This window comes from Filicampus tigris, chromosome 15 (assembly GCF_054856515.1).
Source record: "Filicampus tigris isolate MCC_2025a chromosome 15, RoL_Ftig_1.0, whole genome shotgun sequence".
Lineage (NCBI taxonomy): Eukaryota > Metazoa > Chordata > Actinopteri > Syngnathiformes > Syngnathidae > Filicampus > Filicampus tigris.
In genome coordinates this window covers 7287501-7306274 of record NC_141231.1, presented here as the reverse complement: position 1 = coordinate 7306274, position 18774 = coordinate 7287501, and the positions used below count along the sequence as shown (strand labels likewise).

The 18774-nt window shown below is 39.9% G+C and overlaps 1 protein-coding gene across 5 annotated transcripts in view; it reads right to left on the bottom strand.

The window, feature by feature from the left end:
* Positions 1–490: 490 nt before the first annotated feature.
* Positions 491–18774, bottom strand: part of nacc2 (NACC family member 2) — a 56542-nt gene continuing 38258 nt past the window's right edge. For 2 of the 5 annotated variants that reach the window (XM_086053500.1, XM_086053501.1), the window contains exons 2-8: positions 17593–17761; positions 15182–15946; positions 13705–13881; positions 11963–12068; positions 11705–11802; positions 9815–10315; positions 491–9685 (exon numbers count right to left, since the gene is read on the bottom strand). In XM_086053500.1, the coding sequence (XP_085909626.1) occupies positions 9567–9685; positions 9815–10315; positions 11705–11802; positions 11963–12068; positions 13705–13881; positions 15182–15946; positions 17593–17704 (1878 nt within the window). In that variant the 5' untranslated portion in view covers positions 17705–17761 and the 3' untranslated portion in view covers positions 491–9566. Of the gene's footprint in view, positions 10316–11704; positions 11803–11962; positions 12069–13704; positions 13882–15181; positions 15947–17592; positions 17762–18774 lie in introns of those variants that run through there. The other 3 variants (XM_086053503.1, XM_086053504.1, XM_086053502.1) reach the window with 3 other exon arrangements.

Sequence of the window (18774 nt, the reverse complement as noted above, 5' to 3'; positions counted from 1 at the left end):
TTATCATTTGATATAGAAAAGCATATTCCACAACGCATCGTAAAAATATATTAATAAAAAACAATTACAATCGTGTTTTCCCCTAAATTTAGGCTACAAGTATAAACATATATACTGTATATATACACATATATGCATATGTTTGTATATATATATATATATATATATATATATATATACACATGTATGTATACATATACACATACACATATACACAAATATACATACATTACACATATACTGTACACATACATACATACAGTATATATTACATTGCGTCGTTGTCCTGTGAAAACATCTCCAATTTTGGAAACTTTTTAATTTTCACTTTATTGTGTGTCTGTAACGCGGAAACATGATTCATGTAAAAATAAGAAAATGAAAAAAAAACATAGATTGAGAAGTGTTTTTCACATGACAGCGACCATATACATATACAGTACACACACACACACAATTAGTATAACATAATAAAAAATTTGAAATTCAGTTTATGGTGAAGTAAGGACTTTTTATTAGAAAGCAGATTTTTCTGTATTGCATTGAAAGAAACCAGAAATCTTGGACTACACAACTGGTGATGGGACACACCATGATGGGAATGAACCATTTTTTTTAATGCAACATCAAAAATGGCAACTTGCATTTTTATCTCATATATATTATTGATGCTGGAGTCAGAAGGCGCATAAACATTTTTAAAATGTAAAAGCAACACTGAAATCGTCCCATTCGAGATAGGTCCAAGCTGGCTAATGAAGAACGTCCATGATTAAAACGTGGAGTATGATAAAAGTCTTTTTTTTTCTCTCTCTCCCCGTGTTGAGGTCAGCCTAGTGGAGCTTTTAAGAGTCCTGGTCCAAAGCACCAAGGAATCAGTCCCAATAATGAGTCCTTCTTTATCATTTTCACATCCCTCCCAAGTATTAGATCGGCAAAAGAGGATGACTCGGCAAAAAAGCGAGAGCACAGCAGTTCACGTCGTGTCCTCCCAGAGTGCATCCACACATCCTGATTGTCAGCGCTCGGAACACATGGCTTTAAAAAAGGTGCAATTTTCTCATTTTTCCTTAACACTCTTTTGTCTTTTTTTGTTAAATGTTTTTTACTCTAAATCAAAGCAGTATTTCCCAAACAGAGACTTGTGGCCCGAAATCAATTTCCAGAATGAAATGCCGTTGCATATTTGATTAACACGTTGAATGTTGTTTATTTCGAAGGCGACCCTAAATCAGGACTGCCAAAAAGTGAGGCCCGGGGACCAAAAATGAGTCAAAGCCTTTTTCTTCTTTGGATGGGATCAGCGATTTTCTTTTTTTAATAAAAGGGACCATTAACGGTTAGCCAAACTGAAGCTCGATGACCAAAAACTCATCAGGGGACAATTTTGGGGGGATGGGCTCTATGATTAATCAAAGCGAAATACTGTTGCATAGTTTTTTGGTCCCTTTTAAAACATGCTGCACTAGAACATCTAGTTTGGCAAAGTTTACATTTAGTCCTACTAATTAACATTCAATTAAAAAAAAAAAAAGCTTCCTGGTTAGACACTTTCTGGCCTTTTTTTCTAGCCCTTGTTGAAGTCATTGAGTTTTTACGATTTTACGTAACTAATAGCCGATTTATAAAACCTTTATAAATGGGCCCCTAAATCAGGGTTGCAAAAATTGAGGTCTGGTTAAATGTTGGAGTGCTAATTCATCCTATAACATTCCCGGTAATGCAATTCCATAGCAAATATATTCATTGATTCCTTCAATTAAACACTCTATATAAAGAGTTGGTTAAAAAATAACCCAATATAGGTCAAAAACCAACCAAACCCTACTTTTTGGGTTATTCATTTAACCCAACAAATTGGGTAAAAATGAATAAGCCTCCAAACAACACAAAATTGGGTTTTTTACCACACTGTTTTAGGGTGTTTTAAGTTTAAAAAACTAACAGATCTGGAATTTCACAGCTCTTAAATTGGAAGTCATTTAGTGTTCATTGAGTCATGAAAGTGTTACCTCAAGGGGAAGTCAACCCCCAAAAATTCTTTGCGATAAAATGTTCTATGCGCCCTCACTAGTCTAAACATGGCATTCTGATTGATATTGCATCTGTGGAATATGAGTTAAACAGCAAACTCCACCCGTTTTTAGCCATCTCAGGGGGCAGCCATTTTGTCACTTCTGTTTACAGAAAATGACATCAGTTGCTCAGGTAATGACCAATCACGGCACACCTGTCTTCTAAAGCTGAGCCATGATTGGTCGTTATCTGTGCCCCGAGCAACTGTGATATAATTTTCAGTCGACAGAATTAACAAAATGGTCGCCCCTGAGATGGCTAAAAAAAAAGGGTGGAGTTTGCTGCTTAACTCATATTCCACAAACGCAAGATTAATCAGAATGCCATATTTCGACTAGTCGGCCTGCATAGAACATATTCTCGTAAAGAACATTTTTGTGTTGACTTCCCCTTTAATAAAATGTCAAAAATAAGATATTGATAAACGACAGGGTCGCGCAAACTGAGGATCAATGTAAATGTATGCGCGTCTCAAGCTGTTTGGGAAATCCTGCCTGAAATCACTCTAAAGTGCTGGTTCAAGGACAAATACATACACATTCAAACGTTTTAGTGCATTTTTTTTTTCTTCCTCAAAAGTCTGCTGAAGGTTCAAATGCACCACCAGGGAGTTATTCGACGTATATTCCTGGCGCTCTCTTCTCACTGTACACAAAAACATTCACAAAAAAAAAAAAAAAAAAAAGGCCCAACAAAGTGTTCGCTGTGACGAGAAAAGAAGAAGAGGAAGAATAAGAAGCCAGCCTGCTGCAACACTTCACAGTCTTGTGTTGAAAGTAGCGTTAATACACGGTGCATAAAAAGGTCAGAGAGGTTTCATCGGGTTCGCTTTGAATGGCATGCGTTTGGATGGTACAAGCGCTCCCTCGTTTTGCATAACATTGTTTTTTTGAAGCCTTATACCGACCGCCCTTTTGTTTTACGTTGACGAACGAGTGAGTGTGAAGTCATCAGAAGGGGAAATTTTCGGGAGGAAAATGAGCAGTTGAGTGAATGGGAAAAATCTTTCAGGGCTTTCTTTGTCTTTCAGTCAGTACAAAGTTTGTCGTGACATTCTTGGGCTATCGTGACAATAAAAGTGAGGAAACATGATTCTGAAAAAGTGTTTGTGTTTTTTTAAAGGGTGCTCTCAACTGGATACCACTTTACAATACACGCTTGAATGTGGGTTATTGCTTTGCTAAGGTTTCAAGACAAAGTCACAATAATTTTAATTATTCAAATAAAATATGAGTTTTTATTGTATTATTTTGCTGCTCTTATCATTATCCAATGTGTTTGATAACATTTGGAAATGCAGACATTTTTGGAAATGTTTATTATCTAAATCAGGGATGGACAATTTGGACCACATACTTTGTAATTGTATGACAAAAGTGCTATTTTAAATATAGACAAAATACGTGCCCTTAACATATTCATTTTTGATAAATTTTTTTTTCAATGCATGCATAAAAGATCTATTGAACAACACGGTTTGAAGTAAAAAACAACTAAATAACCACGTTTTTCTTTCAAGTGCAAAGGGTGCTACTCTCGCATAAAAAATGACCACTCAAGGACGGCACAAAACTGCTGAACAAGCAAACAACATTAATTGAACAAACTCATTTTGTACATTTTCTTTTTCCACAAAAATCAGCTCACTCAAAATTCTTAACATTACTAAGGTACAGTACTTTGTTTGTCCCGCATCATTCCAAATGAGCAAAAAAATATTAGGTCGACTCATGTACTAGGGCAGAGTAAGACCCAATGTAACGCAAATAAGACATGTCTGCCATCTAATAGTGATGGGTGATATTACAACTTAAAACTGCAGTCGACCTCTGCATATTTGCAGTTCAGCACCTGCGTTTTCACATTTCCTTTCATTATTTTTCCTTATTTTGGATTTTTCCCGTTTTTCTGGGATTCACCCCCCCCACTTCATTCCCTCCATTTTTTGTGGAAAAAGTATATTGAATGTTTATCAGCATTTTATTTTTTAAAGATTTTTGGGGGGTTGTTAAAAAAAACAACTTTTTTTGCTAAATTTATCAATGGATCACTCAGTGTGGTTGCAGGCCTGCACCAGTTGCCCATCCCTGATTTACCACTTCAAATGGAAATTAGATTTATCTTATTCGTATTCAAAAAAAAAATGTAAGGAATATTTAGATTTGTCATGAGTATTAAAGTCTGCAAAATATATATTTTGCACTCATTTTGATTATATCTATGTACTGTTGCTTATCATCGCCAACTGTCAAACAAGACGTATTTTTTTCCAATTTTCATTCCCAAAGTTTCCACATTTAAAATGTTCACCTAGCAAGTTAATCAATAACCAATTCATAACGCCATATAGTTAAGTGGTACCACTGCCTTTTTTGTATTAATGACCACTCTACAGGAGATTTTTTTTCTCATTAAAAAAAAGATTATCAAATGATATTATATAGAGTAAAAAAAAAAAAAAAAGGTTTAGAGCACAATTACAGCTTTAGTAAAAAAGTTAAAGAAAAAAATGTATTTAATTCAGTCATACAGTCTTGGTGCACATCATTGACGCCCACACAGTCACAGTCTAAGGCACAGCTTCACACCTCTTTACCACAGTGTAGCATTTCCATATATTGTTTTTTCATATAATCATTCAATCATCTTACTTGGTTTGATCATCCACTAAAATAATGGGTGGTGTACAAAAATGCATTCAACTAATAGCTGGCTCACAATTTTCAACTTAAGGAGCCCAAACTGTATTAATATTAATAAAAAAAAAAAACATTTCAATTGACAGGAAATTCGCAGTGAACTCCAGTATTTCCTCAAATAGCAGCCAAGGGTGTTTATTTACTGAAGGGTTTACTCAGCGTTTTAATAGAAATGGCTCAATGGAATATTGTATTCTTTCACGAAATGTGAGAGGGTGCCGAGTCAACAGAAGCAACTGTCAACTTCGGAGGTACTTATCAAGAGTCGTAACAGAGGCCGCCCCTTTTTCCTTTGTTGGTGCAATTTTTATACAGAAGAGTGACAGGGGAAAAAAAAAGCCATAAAATAGGAGGGGATGAAATAGACCGGTAATTTTCCGCATTTAGAGGTAGTAGTAGAGCTGTAACAGGCGAGACAAGCATGAATGTGTAAGACCCCTTTTACACTGCGTGAAAGAGCTCATTTTCTTCAGTCCACTTTCTCTCTTTTTTTATTTTATTTTATTTTTTTTTAATTCAGTATAAACAAAATTGACTAGGGGGACCTAAGTTAACCAGACAATTTTTCATCTAAGGAGGTAGTATCAGATCGATAATCGATAAGGTGGGATAGAACCTGCATTAAAAGTCCCTATACAGTCTGTAAATCCAGTAATATAACCTTGATTTCTTTGTTCAGTATGACCGGGACTGACATCGGCTAAGATGACCTGGCAATTTTCCGGCTTTGGAGGTAGTGACAGAGGTGGGTTACCATCTGTCTATAAAGCCCTATTTATACTGCCTGTAAAAGATGTATTTTTCCCCCCGCCTCTTTTCCATTTCTGTGTTCAAGTATGAAAGGAACTGACATACTGACATGGGATGAGGAGGCGGAATTCAGCCTGGCAATTTTCCGCCTTTGGAGGTAGTAGAGCCATAGTGCGGTGGGAGTGCACCTGTTTAAAACACTGCCTGTGAAAGCTATCACTTGTCCTTTTTTGTGGTTTGGGTTGAATGGGGCTGAGAAACTCGGGTCTGGAATATTCCACCTTCAGAGGTAGTATGAGAGTCGTAATGGCAGCTGACTTTGCGTTTAGCTCAGTGTAAATGAAAGTAACAAAGAGTAACGGAGCCAAAGACAAGCTAGGAATTTTCCGCTTTTGGAGGTAGTATCAGCCATGACAACCGTGTTAAAAGCTGTAATTTGCCCATCTTTGTGTTTTATGTGTAAAAACGGCACCAACATCGAATGCAAGGGGTAGCAATGTCGGCTCGAAAATATATTTTCCTTCGAGGTGTGGCCCCTTTCACATTTCATCGTCACTTCTGGCGCACACGTTCCAGCGGCTTACTGCACTCATTCGCTGTTCCAAAATTTAGAAACGTCACAAAACCTGCATTGAATGAGCAGCTCTTGACACTCTAGGTTATTTTGCAGCTCTAATAACAACACAAATATGCAGAGCAAGAATGCCGAGTGTAGGAATTCCATGTTTTCCTCCATTTCCGGGTTTGTGGTCTGCATGCCGGCCTCGTAATTTCTGTCCAATTCGAACACGGATCGTCACCCGCGACAACGTGATTACAGAATATAGTTCACTTGCAAAAAATTCAGTCTGAATACGAACAGCATCAAACAAAGACAATTAAGTTCAATTTTGGTCCGGACCAAAGGACTTTTACGGTGTGAAAACACGCAAAGACATAATAGAGGTGGGAAGTCACCTGTATATAAGAGAATTCCCCAATGTCTGGGGTGGGGAGAGGTGTGACATTTTACATGACATTTCTTCCCCCTGTCCAACATCACACCCGATTCTGGCACTGATGTCATTTTTTTTGCTGCAAGCTGTGTGAAAACACAATTGGGGCTGTTTGCTGCGTTCTGAAGAAAAAAAGATAAATACTGGGTCTTTTGCTGCACGGCCATTTTGTGGGGTCTCTTTGTGAAAGAGGCTATTGACATGCCTGCATGAAAACAGTGGCCAAGTCATTGTTGAAGCTTGTATTCATGCTACACAGCTGTTAAATCCTTTTGTTTGGGGGAGTTTTTATTTTTTTAAGGGTTCTATGTACCCGGCGACTGACTTAGCTGAGTTAGAGGGGAGGCTGGTATTTGAGGAAATATGCAGGTGCATCTCAAATTAGGCTGTGGCATTTATCTCAGTAGTGCAATAGAACAATTGAAGGTCATATAGATTCAATCAACACATAGGTAATAGTTTTCAGAATGCCAATTCCTAATTTCAATATCAGAAATCCTTTTGTATATACATATAAAATTGCAAATGCATGAAATGTTGAATTTGGGGTTTTTGTTAGCTGTAAGATATAATCCTCCGTATTAGAAAGCTAAATCATATTAGAATCATGAGTTGCACTTTGCTAAAAGCAGAAGCACACCGCTCAAATTTTATCGGGGTGGGAAAAAGGCTGACGTTTACCCCTGTTGGAAGACTGTTCAGGAACATTTGCTAAAGCAGAGCTAACGTTTACATTCATCCGAGTCTTTCAGCCTTTCTAGCCTATGCTAGCCCTGTTGTAAGTGACATGTAAACAAAAACAAAAAAACCTAGAAGACGACACTGTAAACATCATTTACATTATTACCCATAGTGCAATTACAACCCTGTACTGCCTGTGCAGGACCATCTTAAAGCTCACCTCCAAATAACCTTTCAAATGGCACGTCTTTTTGGAATAAACACAAACATATTTGGGGTATTACAATTGTTTTTTGCATTGGGGGAAATGTCAGTGTTGTTTTTTCCAAACACTTGTTCTTCTGTTAATCTTTCGTGGGGGAGTAAATGATAATTTCACACAAAATGGGGACAACATGAATAAGTAAAAGAGGCTAGAATTAGATAGCATAGAAATAGAAGAGCACACGCGTAAGACAAATAGCTCTTAATTTGATATTGCCCTCCTTTAAAGACAACATTTTCAGTCTCGGATTCAGTCACATCTTTCTCAAAATGATTGAAAAGTCGTTTAGAGTGCAAATGTAGTAAGCTAGCTGTGTGTCGATAATTTCCCCACGCTTAACCACACAATAGGATGGAAGGCGGACCATGTGGATGTGAAGGTAAAACAGGGCCTTTCTCCGAAAATCATCTCTTAACCCGTCTGGGCGGGCCGGCAGCACGCACCGTTGATTGTGTCAAACACAAGTCACATCTGGGTCACACCCAAGTGACAACACAGAGCGCGCTGAGGTAAGAGCTTGTAAGAAAATACAATTAAAAATTATCCCTAAACAGTCATTTTATGTATGATGCTTGCAGTTCTCTAAAGATCTGTTGTTAATTATCCATCCTTGGTACACGTGCATGCAATGTAACATTTAGTGCATGGTCTTTTACCCCAAGACAAGATTATTGTACTACAAAAGCATTGTTGCAGTGCGTAAATATTTTTCTTTTTTCGTTGCGTTGTCTAGCATTTATATTGTATGTATTCACTGTATCTGTGTGTGTGTGTGTGTGTGTGTGTGTGTGTGTGAGAGACAGATCGGGACGGTCCAAAAGCAGACGTAGGCATCGGCACCAGAAATGCATGGTTGTATCCCATAGGGCATCATCTAATTGTGATTATGTACACCATATGGAGCATAAAACTGTTTCAATAAAGTGTCAAAACGTTATTAAAATTGTAGGCATCTCAAGTGCTGTGAACTGCACATAAAATTTCACCTTGATCAGAATAGAATTGTGACCTGTTTCGTGCACACAAAAAAGGCTTGTAAATTTCAGACTATGAAGATAGTTGCAATTTTTGGCCCACAAGAGATCTCAGATGACAAAACTACCGCAATCCAAATAAAACTGTGACCTGTGCTCTGAACACAAAAATATATCGTAACTGCCCGACCATGACACGAGATGTTGAGATCTCAAGTATTGTCCGAAGTAGAAAACTTGAAAATGGTCCTAGGAAATTTGTGATGTATGTTTAGCTTATGAGAAATATTGGAAACAGAAAAATATAATTGAACCATTTTGGCCAAAGTTGAGATCAAGTAGTGACTAGTATGCAAAATGTTACCCAAATGAAACTGACCTGTGTTCCGAGAACAACAAAAACCCCAAAAATGGAAATGGCTAACTAAGACGAATGCTACAATTGTTGGCCAACGTTGAGCTCTCAAGTACTGTTCCCAACATGCAAAACGTTAATGCAATAAAAATGTGATGTTTCTAAGCACAAAATGTTTTTTTTATGAAAAAAGCGAACTGAAATAAATGAATGAAACGTTGAGCTCTTAAGCACTGTAATCAACACACAACGTTGTTATGCGATCTAAATAAAACTACGAAGCGTGTTCTCCCCACAAAAACATTGCAAACGGACAACTCTGAATCAAGTTACAATTTTGGTCAATGCGGAGATCTCAGATGCTCTTAAAATTTGAATGAAAACTGATCTGTGTTCTGCACGCAAAAATGATCAGAAATCATCAAGGAAAAAAAGCTGTCAAATTTTGTGACAAGTACACAAAATTTCAACGTGAGCCAAATCAAAGCATGTCCTACGCACATAACATTCGCAACTTTTGTTCAAAGGTTGACTATGATATGAAAAGATAAAAAAAAAAAATCAGTACTACAAATCCAAGACGATAAGCAGTAAAATGTCCTTGAACATTTGTTGTTGCGTCTATTTCACTCCTAGCTAACAAATATTTCCTTGCTTGTTTGGAAAAAGTCTCTGAAGCTCTGGCAAGCGAGGCGCTTTTGTATGCCAGTCACATTATTATCTGTCAAGGCGAAATTCTGAGTAATATTTTGAAAGATGTGGAAGAGTGACTTATCTTGATGCCTGCGTCTGCTTGGAGCGCTTTTTGTACGTCAACAATGGGGTTGCTGCACAAAAGCGCCTCTGTGCGTGTACACGTGTGGCAAATTCCCCTGGCGTACGATCACAAGCTTTTTGCACCGCGGAGGAAGCACAGAAGAAGAAGAAGAAAGATGGCAGAGGTGGAGAACAAGCAAAAGGTTAAGCATAACTTCACGACATGATGCGAGACGACATTCACTGTCCGTTTACTCTCAGACCTTGTCCGAAAGCTTGTTGCTCGGTCGGCGCGTTGGCGCAAGCGGACGCCTCGCCGCCGTTGGAGGTCAAATCTGCGGAGGCGTCGGCAGCCTCCAAGCCGGCGTCCTCCTCATCTTCCTCCTGCTCGTCCTGGGCCCCTCCGCCTTCCGGCTCGGAAGCTGCCGCCGCTGAGACCGGGCTGCCGTCTGCTAGCGCCGGATGAGTCCTCAGGGGGTCCTTGCGCTCGGGATACAGCCTTTGCTCGAAGCTCTTGAAGTCGGCATCGAAGGGGAGCGCAACCTGTTGCGGGTTGGCGCCCAGGCCCAGGTTCAGGCCCACGGGCACAGGGGCGGCGGCGCCCATGGCCATGCCGGCGCGGTACACCTCCATGCCGTCGGGCAGCATGGACTTGATTTTGGGCAGCCAGCGCTTGCGAACGCGCCGCGCATTGGTGCACATGTCAGCAGCAATCACATTCATTTCGCTCTCCTTGAAGTTAGGGTTGAAGTTTTGACAGTAGACTGCAACACACAAAAAGATTCAACATGCTCATAGCGGCACCACTTTACCATTTCAAAACGGTTGCCAACCAAAACAGCAGCACCGACCAAGGCGCCATACAGCATGTCACAGGCATTCTCCGAGAGTGAACCCCACGTACAGTGCCTTGCGAAAGTATTACCGCCCCTAAACTTCCGAACCTTTTGGCACATTTCAGGAATCAAACAAAAATGTAAAATTGATTTTTTTTTGTGTGTGTGCGCGTGGGTGTGTGTGGGTGAGTGTGTGTGTGTGTGTGTAAAAAATCAAGACCTAGTGGGAAACAATTGTCAAGTGGAACAAAATGTACACGATACTTTACATGTTTCCCTTTTTTTAACAAATAAAAAAAAAAGAAAATTAAAATGTGCAAAAAAAAAAACCCAACAACACCTCTGTGTTAACACTGAACCACCTTTTGCTGCAATGGCAGGTGCTAGTCGTTTGGGGTATGCCAGTTGCACATCTCGAAATTTTTACCCTTTCTTTCTTGCAAAAACATCTCCAGCTCTTGTAGCTAAGATGGAGCGCGTATGTGGACCGCATTTTTCAGATCGTTCCACAGATTCTCAATTGGATTCAGGTCTGGACTTTGCCTTGAACATTCCAACACCTGGATATATTTAGCTTTGAACCATTCCATCCACCTTCCCATCTTCCCTGTCCCTACTGAGGAAAAGCAGCTCCAGACCATGATGCTGCCACCACCATGTTTAACAGTGGGATAGTTTTTCAAAGGTCAAAAAGTTGAAGGGGAGCTAATAATTTCGCAAGGTGCTGTATTTCCAGTTCAACATTCTCCCATCTGCAAATTTTTTTTTAGGAACCAATTTTCCATTTTCCTGCACAGTCAAACTGAAACGTAAAGTATGCTGTTCTGGTGAAAACTTTTATCTTTAATGCTCGCTATACTGTGTTATATTAACAGTAAATACCAGAAGACTGCATATTCTCACTTCAGCTATGTAACGGATGTCAGAAAGATCAAAACATGGCCCTGGAGATTGAATCTGAATTCACTTCAACATAGTTCCTTGGGACCAAGATGCCGCAAGATGGTGACAAAGAAAGGCTTTCATTACTTGAGGACAAGATGCAGGGTTTCACTGAAGTTCACGCCTCCCTAAAAGGTTTTTAATTGCTTAGAGATAACAAGATGGCAACAAAGCACTTCTTTTCTATTAGATATGGCTATGGCCTCATCACAAAAACAGTACAGTCTTCTTCTTAATAGATTTTAATTATCACGGGCCCTTAGTGTTTTAACATTAACATGTGACATTAACCAAAAAAAAAAACAAATCAACAATACACCTAGATAAATTCACAGAAGTGCACGTGAGTGGTATATTTTTGTAGCAAAGACTCACGTTTGACAGCATTGAGGACCCTGCTGTCCAGGGGCTTTCTGCTAGGGTCACTGGTGGAGGAGCGGATACCAGTCCCACAGCTGTTAGCCAAAGTGTTTCTGCAATGCACCACAGCCGCCACAATGGGGCAGAGTCCGACACACAGTGACAAGTCAATCCAAACAGCATTGAACAACGTGGACACAGATGGAATGTGAAATTGTTTTTTGTGTGTGACTTTCACAAGACACAAAAGAAGTGATCACAAAGCAGTCTTACCGATCAAAGAATGTTGCCAACAGACGCCGCAGCAAGACCTTGTGTTTGATTCCGGCGCAAAGATGACAATTCATCAGCTGACCTCGAGTCATGAACACCTGTGTACCTGCATGGTGAGGAAGAAAATTGTCAAAATATACAATACATGTCATTTCATCAAGCATTCTCTTTTCTCTTGTGGCTATTGTGTCGAGAGCTTCTTCTCGTCTGAGGTGCAATTCATTGTGCAGCATTTACTGTTAGATGGAATACAAAACAAATTCCTTTAGAAAATGCATTCAAATTCAGACCCTCTCAAATTTTTTTTCTTTTTTAGCTTCTGTAGTTCCCGGTGATGTGAGCTGTTCACACCAACAGCATGACTGCAAACTGAGAGGATGTAGTCTACAAAAGCACAGTCAGTTAGTGATTTTTTTTCCAACCACTCTAGTAACTTTTCTAATAACCAGCTTCTATAGCTATCTATTTTCTGTCTTGACAGGACCTTCTGTGATTGGTGCTATGCATTTCAGTCCATCCGATCCGTCTGTGATTTAAGTGAACATGTATTCTGCTAATGTTAAATTTTTACTCTTTCCACTAGTTATCTATTCTTGTCCCAATTAATTGACAATAAAAGACAGTTAATCCACCATTTTTTTTCAAATTAACAAACAATGTCAGTGAAAACTAAACGCTCCATTTTTGGACAAGTCACGGTGAAAATTCTTCATAGTCATGCTTACAGCCTTTTAATTGTGACAGAAAAATAGCCAAGAGCATTTTATGTTTTTATAAATATTATTCGTTACGAAGGCTTCACAACTCAATGTGGGACAGATGCTTCTATATCGTTGACCCTTTACTCTCATTTTGCAGGTATGGACCATCAGTCGCCAACTCCCGTCTTCGAGGGCAACTATCAAGCATGTTTTTAGATGTCTCAAACTGCCGACACCCCTGATTGAAATGATCAGCTCATCAGCAAGCTCTGAGAACAGGAGGGAGGCATCTAAAACATGCGGGATGGGGCCCTCAGGGACTGGAGTTGGGACACCTCTGGTGTAGATTTTTCTGTTAGCTTATCGCACAAGCTTGCTAGCTGGCTTGATAGGACTCTCGTCTCACCCAAAGCCGGTATTGACTAACTTTTTACGATGATAACTTTGAAATGACTTTAATTTCAATATTCTGTGACAGGTGTCTACCCTTTGAGTCCATCTGATTATGTAAGACAAGAAGCAGCCTTGAGTGATGATTAGATGATTAGTAGACTGATTATGTTAGGTCCACACTCTAACCACTAAATAGAGGGCTAACCTAATCCATCTCTTACTGATGGACTAGATGGCAATGACCCGTTATCATGAATCACAGTTGAGTTCTAGGCAGTATGCCCCATTGCAATATGATAGGATACAACTTCCATGGAGGTTATGCCTGGCTACTGAATCCAGCCAGGCGGGAGACACCCTGTAGCATGCAGGCAGGGCAGGCTTTGCAGAAGAAACGAGATGACCAGAGGTGGGAAATCCAGGTCCATAAGTAAAAACCCTGCCACAGTTTGGCATTAGCTACAGGTGCTTCGAGTTCCCGGGGAGCTCATTTGCCTGCCAGTTGAGTAGAAGCAAATGCGGCTAAAGCCAAACTGTGGTAGGCTTTTTACTTTCTGGACCTGGATTTGAGTAAAGATGAAGACTGCTAACAAAAGCTTCTTATAACCGCCACACAGTTAGCGCGCATGTACATGCCACAGTGCCTACCAGCAACCAGTTCCAGCTTCTCCCCAGGGTCTCCCTCGGTGTAGAGCTTGGGGTGACATCGGTAGCCAATCTGACTGATGAGGCTGGCGGGTAGTGCCACCAGGTCCCGACGGATCAGCACACAGTTGCGGTTCTCCAGGGCCAGTGGCACGCCCGCCATCTCGGGCTTGTCCGGTACTGAGGAAGAGTGACAGGGGAGCGTAAAGCAAATAATGCAACCAAGACATGTTTCAACGAGCAACAAATACAGAGATTGCGTTTCCCCCAAAAACTCGGATTACATTTTTTTGCGATTACATTGACCTGAAGTCTTTCTGCAAGTCATGCTGAGTTTTACTTTTTAATTTGGCTAGACATCAAATGAATTTCTTCTGTCGGGTACGAGCCAAAGTCAACGGGAGAAAAAAATACAGCACTTAGCCAAAGCCCACACAGACTGTATACTAATGAATGTGTCTTATTAGCCGCTGATTGATGACGCACTAGCTGACTCTCCGGGACATATAGTGAGGGTAACCGGGCCTTAAACATTGCTAACAGTGGGTAACAAACAACTAGAAATTTTGGACAGCAAACCGTGACAACCAAGCAGGTTGCTAAAAGAGGTAATATAATGCTAACCTGTCAGTTTCAAGCTTCAACATTGTTAACAGTAGTTAAGAGAAGCTTATAGGTTAATAGGTTAGCATGTAAAAATTACATTAGTACTACCAATTTCCCCGCCCCTTTCTGGGGCGTGGCTTATGTTTTCAGTCTCAGCGGTCTACGTCACGGGAGGGAGCCAAGCGTGGTAATATAGCTCGCCCGTCCCTTTAAACCCGACTAACGGTGTCAGTATCGCTGCAGATACCTTTAGCCATTTTAAAGTCTCTTGGCTGTTTGGTAAGCCACTATTAGCTGTGTTTAAGACCCTGTAAGCATTCTGATAGCCACAATTTAATTATGACGAATTGGTAGTCATTGTTAATCCTGTTGAAGATCGAGAATTGGACATCTGTTGACATTCTAGTGTCTCTGCTAGCAAAGTTAAAAAGGGCAATATCAATAAAATGTATTATTGTTGTTATTAGTAGGGCATGGCCAATTGATTGGCCGGTCTACTATATAGGCCGATATTAGGCCTAAAATGATAATAACCTATCATGTTTTTGCCGATAAAATGCTTATATAATCTTAATCTTTCTCATACCATCACAAAACATACAATACAATACAATACAATTTTATTTATATAGGACTGAAATCATGACTGACCGGCAGCTGCTATCCCATGGGTCTGCTTATTGTTTTTTTTTTTTCTATGCATCTTATGTGTATCTGACTGTGGTGATCCTTATGCAAAGGAATTACAGTCAGTATACTTTATAAGCCCATAAAACACAATACAGTGGTGGTGCAAACGGTGACCTGATGATGACCAATAAGTAACCAAAAAAAAAAATAAGGCACCCTTCATGGAAAAGGTATCAATACTCACTGCCATAGGGGTTGCCTGGACGTGCGTAGAGGTGACTGAAGCTGTCCTCCGCAATCCCGTCATAGGGCTCTTCCTCAAACTCCTCGTCCTCGTTCTGATACGACGTGGGACTGTCGGTGGTGGGCAAACTGGATTCACCAGGACTTGAACGCTCGCCTGTTGCTCCACCCCCTGCCCCGCCTCCCCCGGCACCCAAAAGGTGGTAAGGAGGCACGCCGGGGATGGTGGTCCCTCCGGCTGTGGTGTAGAAGAGCGAACTGGCCCTTGCCAGCCGGTTGCCCAACTCAGAAGAGGAGATTTTGCCTTGTGTGGTTGCGATGGTGAGAGGGGTGGGCTCGCCACCTTCTAGCTTAATCTTGCGCGGCGGCATAAGGAGGGACGGGGACCAGCCGGGGTTCGCCAAGAGAGCGGCCACCGCCAGGCCGTTGCCGTTGTTGCACGGACTCTGTGGCTCCGAGCCCGTCTCTTCCAAGGTGCCGGCCGTCTGTGAATCGCAGTGCGGCGAGTTGGCCTTGAACATCAGGTCCATGCCACGCTCCACGATGTGCTGGATCTGCAGGTAGCCCGCCGTGTACATGACCACCAGCTGCTCACTCGCCGCCATGGTCAGCTTACCCGTATAGCAGAAGGAGAGGATCTGCTCGAAGCATGCCGGCGTGACCGACGAGGGCAACTCGAACTGGGACTTGGAGGAAGTGCTGAAGAGGTCACGAAAGTACAGGCTGCTGGCGGCCAGCACTGCCCGGTGGGCTTTGAATGCCTGGCCTGGAATTAAGAAACAATATGGAAGACGAGATCATCAGGCCGGCTGACTTAATCGAAATTCAGCCACAACAATAGAACCAACAAGAGGTGAAAAATTAATAACCGACATTATGGAAATTTTGTAATAAACATGTATTTTGTTTGTAAAGTGGTGATATGATTTTTAAAAAAGTAATAAAATCACAGTATTTTTTTTAGAATAGAATCAAGAGAATAAATAGAATAAAATGAGTTGGGGGGAAAAAACTCAATGTGAGAATAAAATCGCATTGATTCACAAACATTCTGTAGTATTGACAAAAGCAGTAAAATTACAATAATGTAATATAATAATAATCATATTACAATAATAGTGATATTTGTAATTATTGCCTGGATAAAATCATAATTGACAGCAAAGAATTGTGTCGATGGTGTGGGAATCATTGTTGAGCAATTACCTCTCAAAGCAACTGAGAGTTACAAGAATAAAGTAAAACTGTATTTTGGTCAAAAGCAATCTGAAATGTTAACAGAAAAAATACAGTTTTAAGAGTAAAGCTTTTTGTAAGACAAACAGTGGTGTTGGGTGACTAAAGTCATATTAAAAAAAAAAAAAAAAACAGTTGGTTAAGTGACCGTAAAGAATTGGGTGGACGTGCTTTAAAACATGTTTTAAAGCAACAGATTCAAAATAGAGTGCACTAGTTGGTTTAAAAGGCAGGAAGCACTGTTCATTCACACCACGTATTTGCTGTCCAAACAGTAAAAATAGCAATTTATGACAAAAAATTCAAATGATAAAGAACTTTTTTCTATCGTGTTGATTTCATTGTCAACCCAAACCGCCCACCCCCTGCACTCTCCATTCACCAAACTAAAGCCATAATATAAAGAGGATATTAACAATAATCACAATTATGAGAGTAAGGTAAAAGTTTTGATTAAAAAAAAAATTTTTTTTATATAAAGTCATTCAATTGATTGTTAAGAATAGTCAATTGTGTAAAATTAGATTGCTCAATAATCATGTCTTGAAGCAATTTTATCAAACGAGTGTATTAAAATGCAGTGCACTAACTTGGCTGCAACTAGTTTGGGGTGTTGACTCACTCAACTAGTTTGCTGCCTTATGTAGTGCAAAAAATGTTACATTATGACAAAGATGCAGTAAGTTTACAATAACATTTTGTTCCGAAGTCATATCATTACAAAAATAATAAATAAGTAAGGAGAATTAAGTGAAAAATGTATTGGAAAAATAGTAGAACAGTATGGTACGATAAAAATAGCAGCCGATTAATTCATCCCTAAGACTTGAGATTCACCCTTAAAGAACAAAAAATATGAAACTATTGAAAATTGTCATGAAATTATAGAACAGAGTTGCACTTGTCTGTGAAAAATAGAAATATGACCCCCCCCCCTAAAATTACGTTTCTATTAGAAAAGACAACATCACGAGAAATGGAATGTGAGTTGCATTCTTTCACAAAAAAGGAAAGAATAAAGAAACAAGAATTCTATCGGTTGGATGGAAGCATGACTGAGGAAAAATGGAGTGAAATACTGGGCAGACATGCTGCTGAATCACACAACTACATTGCTGTCTAAAGGAGGGGTGAAAAAATAATTTACATCCCATTACATTTCCCCACTAAACGCACCTTTGACCAGGATGGAGACATCGCAGTAGTGTCCCAACAAACGTTGCTCGTTCAGGGAGCCCAGCACCGTAGCTCCGAAATTCGGGATTTCCACGTGGAGCAGCTGCGACATATTTGGACCAGGAGACTTCTGCTATGGACCGCAGAACGCGCCAGTGAGGGGAGAAATCTGTAAACAAACGTAAGGAGCACTGCAGTTGACTGGATAGATGGCTATGCAAACGTATCTGGTTGAGAGAGGCAAGCCCACAAGCGACATAAGGAGGGCTGAAGTCAGTCCACTAAATATAAACAGAGCCGAGCTGTGTGTGTAGATACGGCCAATGTCAAATGTGTTACTGTATACGACACTAACACCGAGAAAGCGTGGCCTCATTCCGTGCGCTGATCGCTTTATGGCCAAACCGCACAGCATACGATGAGCATACGTTTATGGGAAATTTCCCATTGGAAGAATAGGAAATTGATCGGTTCCAGGGTCACACTTTTGCCATAGTAAAAAAGCAAAACAAGTTATGTTACAGTTCGTAAAGTAGCACAGCAATTGGTCTCAAGGAAGTATGTTGAAGTGATACATCTCAACATAGAGGGAAACATCTTTATTAAAGTTTATTATACTTAAATTATATTATTTCAAATGATTAATATTATACTTTAAAGTTTATTTAGCCTGGGTTGTTAGTCTCAGTTACGTAGCGTTTTCATCGTATGCATTTTTCAAAAATCAAGTAATCTGAATGCCATTTAATTGTAAATTGTGTTTGAAAAGATACAAAACCATTTCCAGATTGTTGTTTGAGGTATATTGATGGTTCAAACCTTATCTGTCAAACTCAAAGCCGGGACCAGATTTGGCCCGGCACATTATTTCATATAGCCCGCTGAAGCAAATCACATGCATCTACTCATGTACCTTATTAATCACTGCCAGACATTCTCAGACCCTCTTTTACCCTAATGTTTGAAAAAGTTTGAAAAACATATAAATAAATTCCTGGGATTGAATGGCTGGACTGTGAAAAGACAAATGTATATGTCAATGGCAGTGAATGAGTTAAACAACCCTACCAAAATAACCAGTTGCCTTCACTTTTAGTAATATTGCGATATTGGAAGCATTTGTTTTTTTTACTAACCCCCTTAGTACAACTTTCCTTGACTTCTGATTTCAAGACAGGTTAG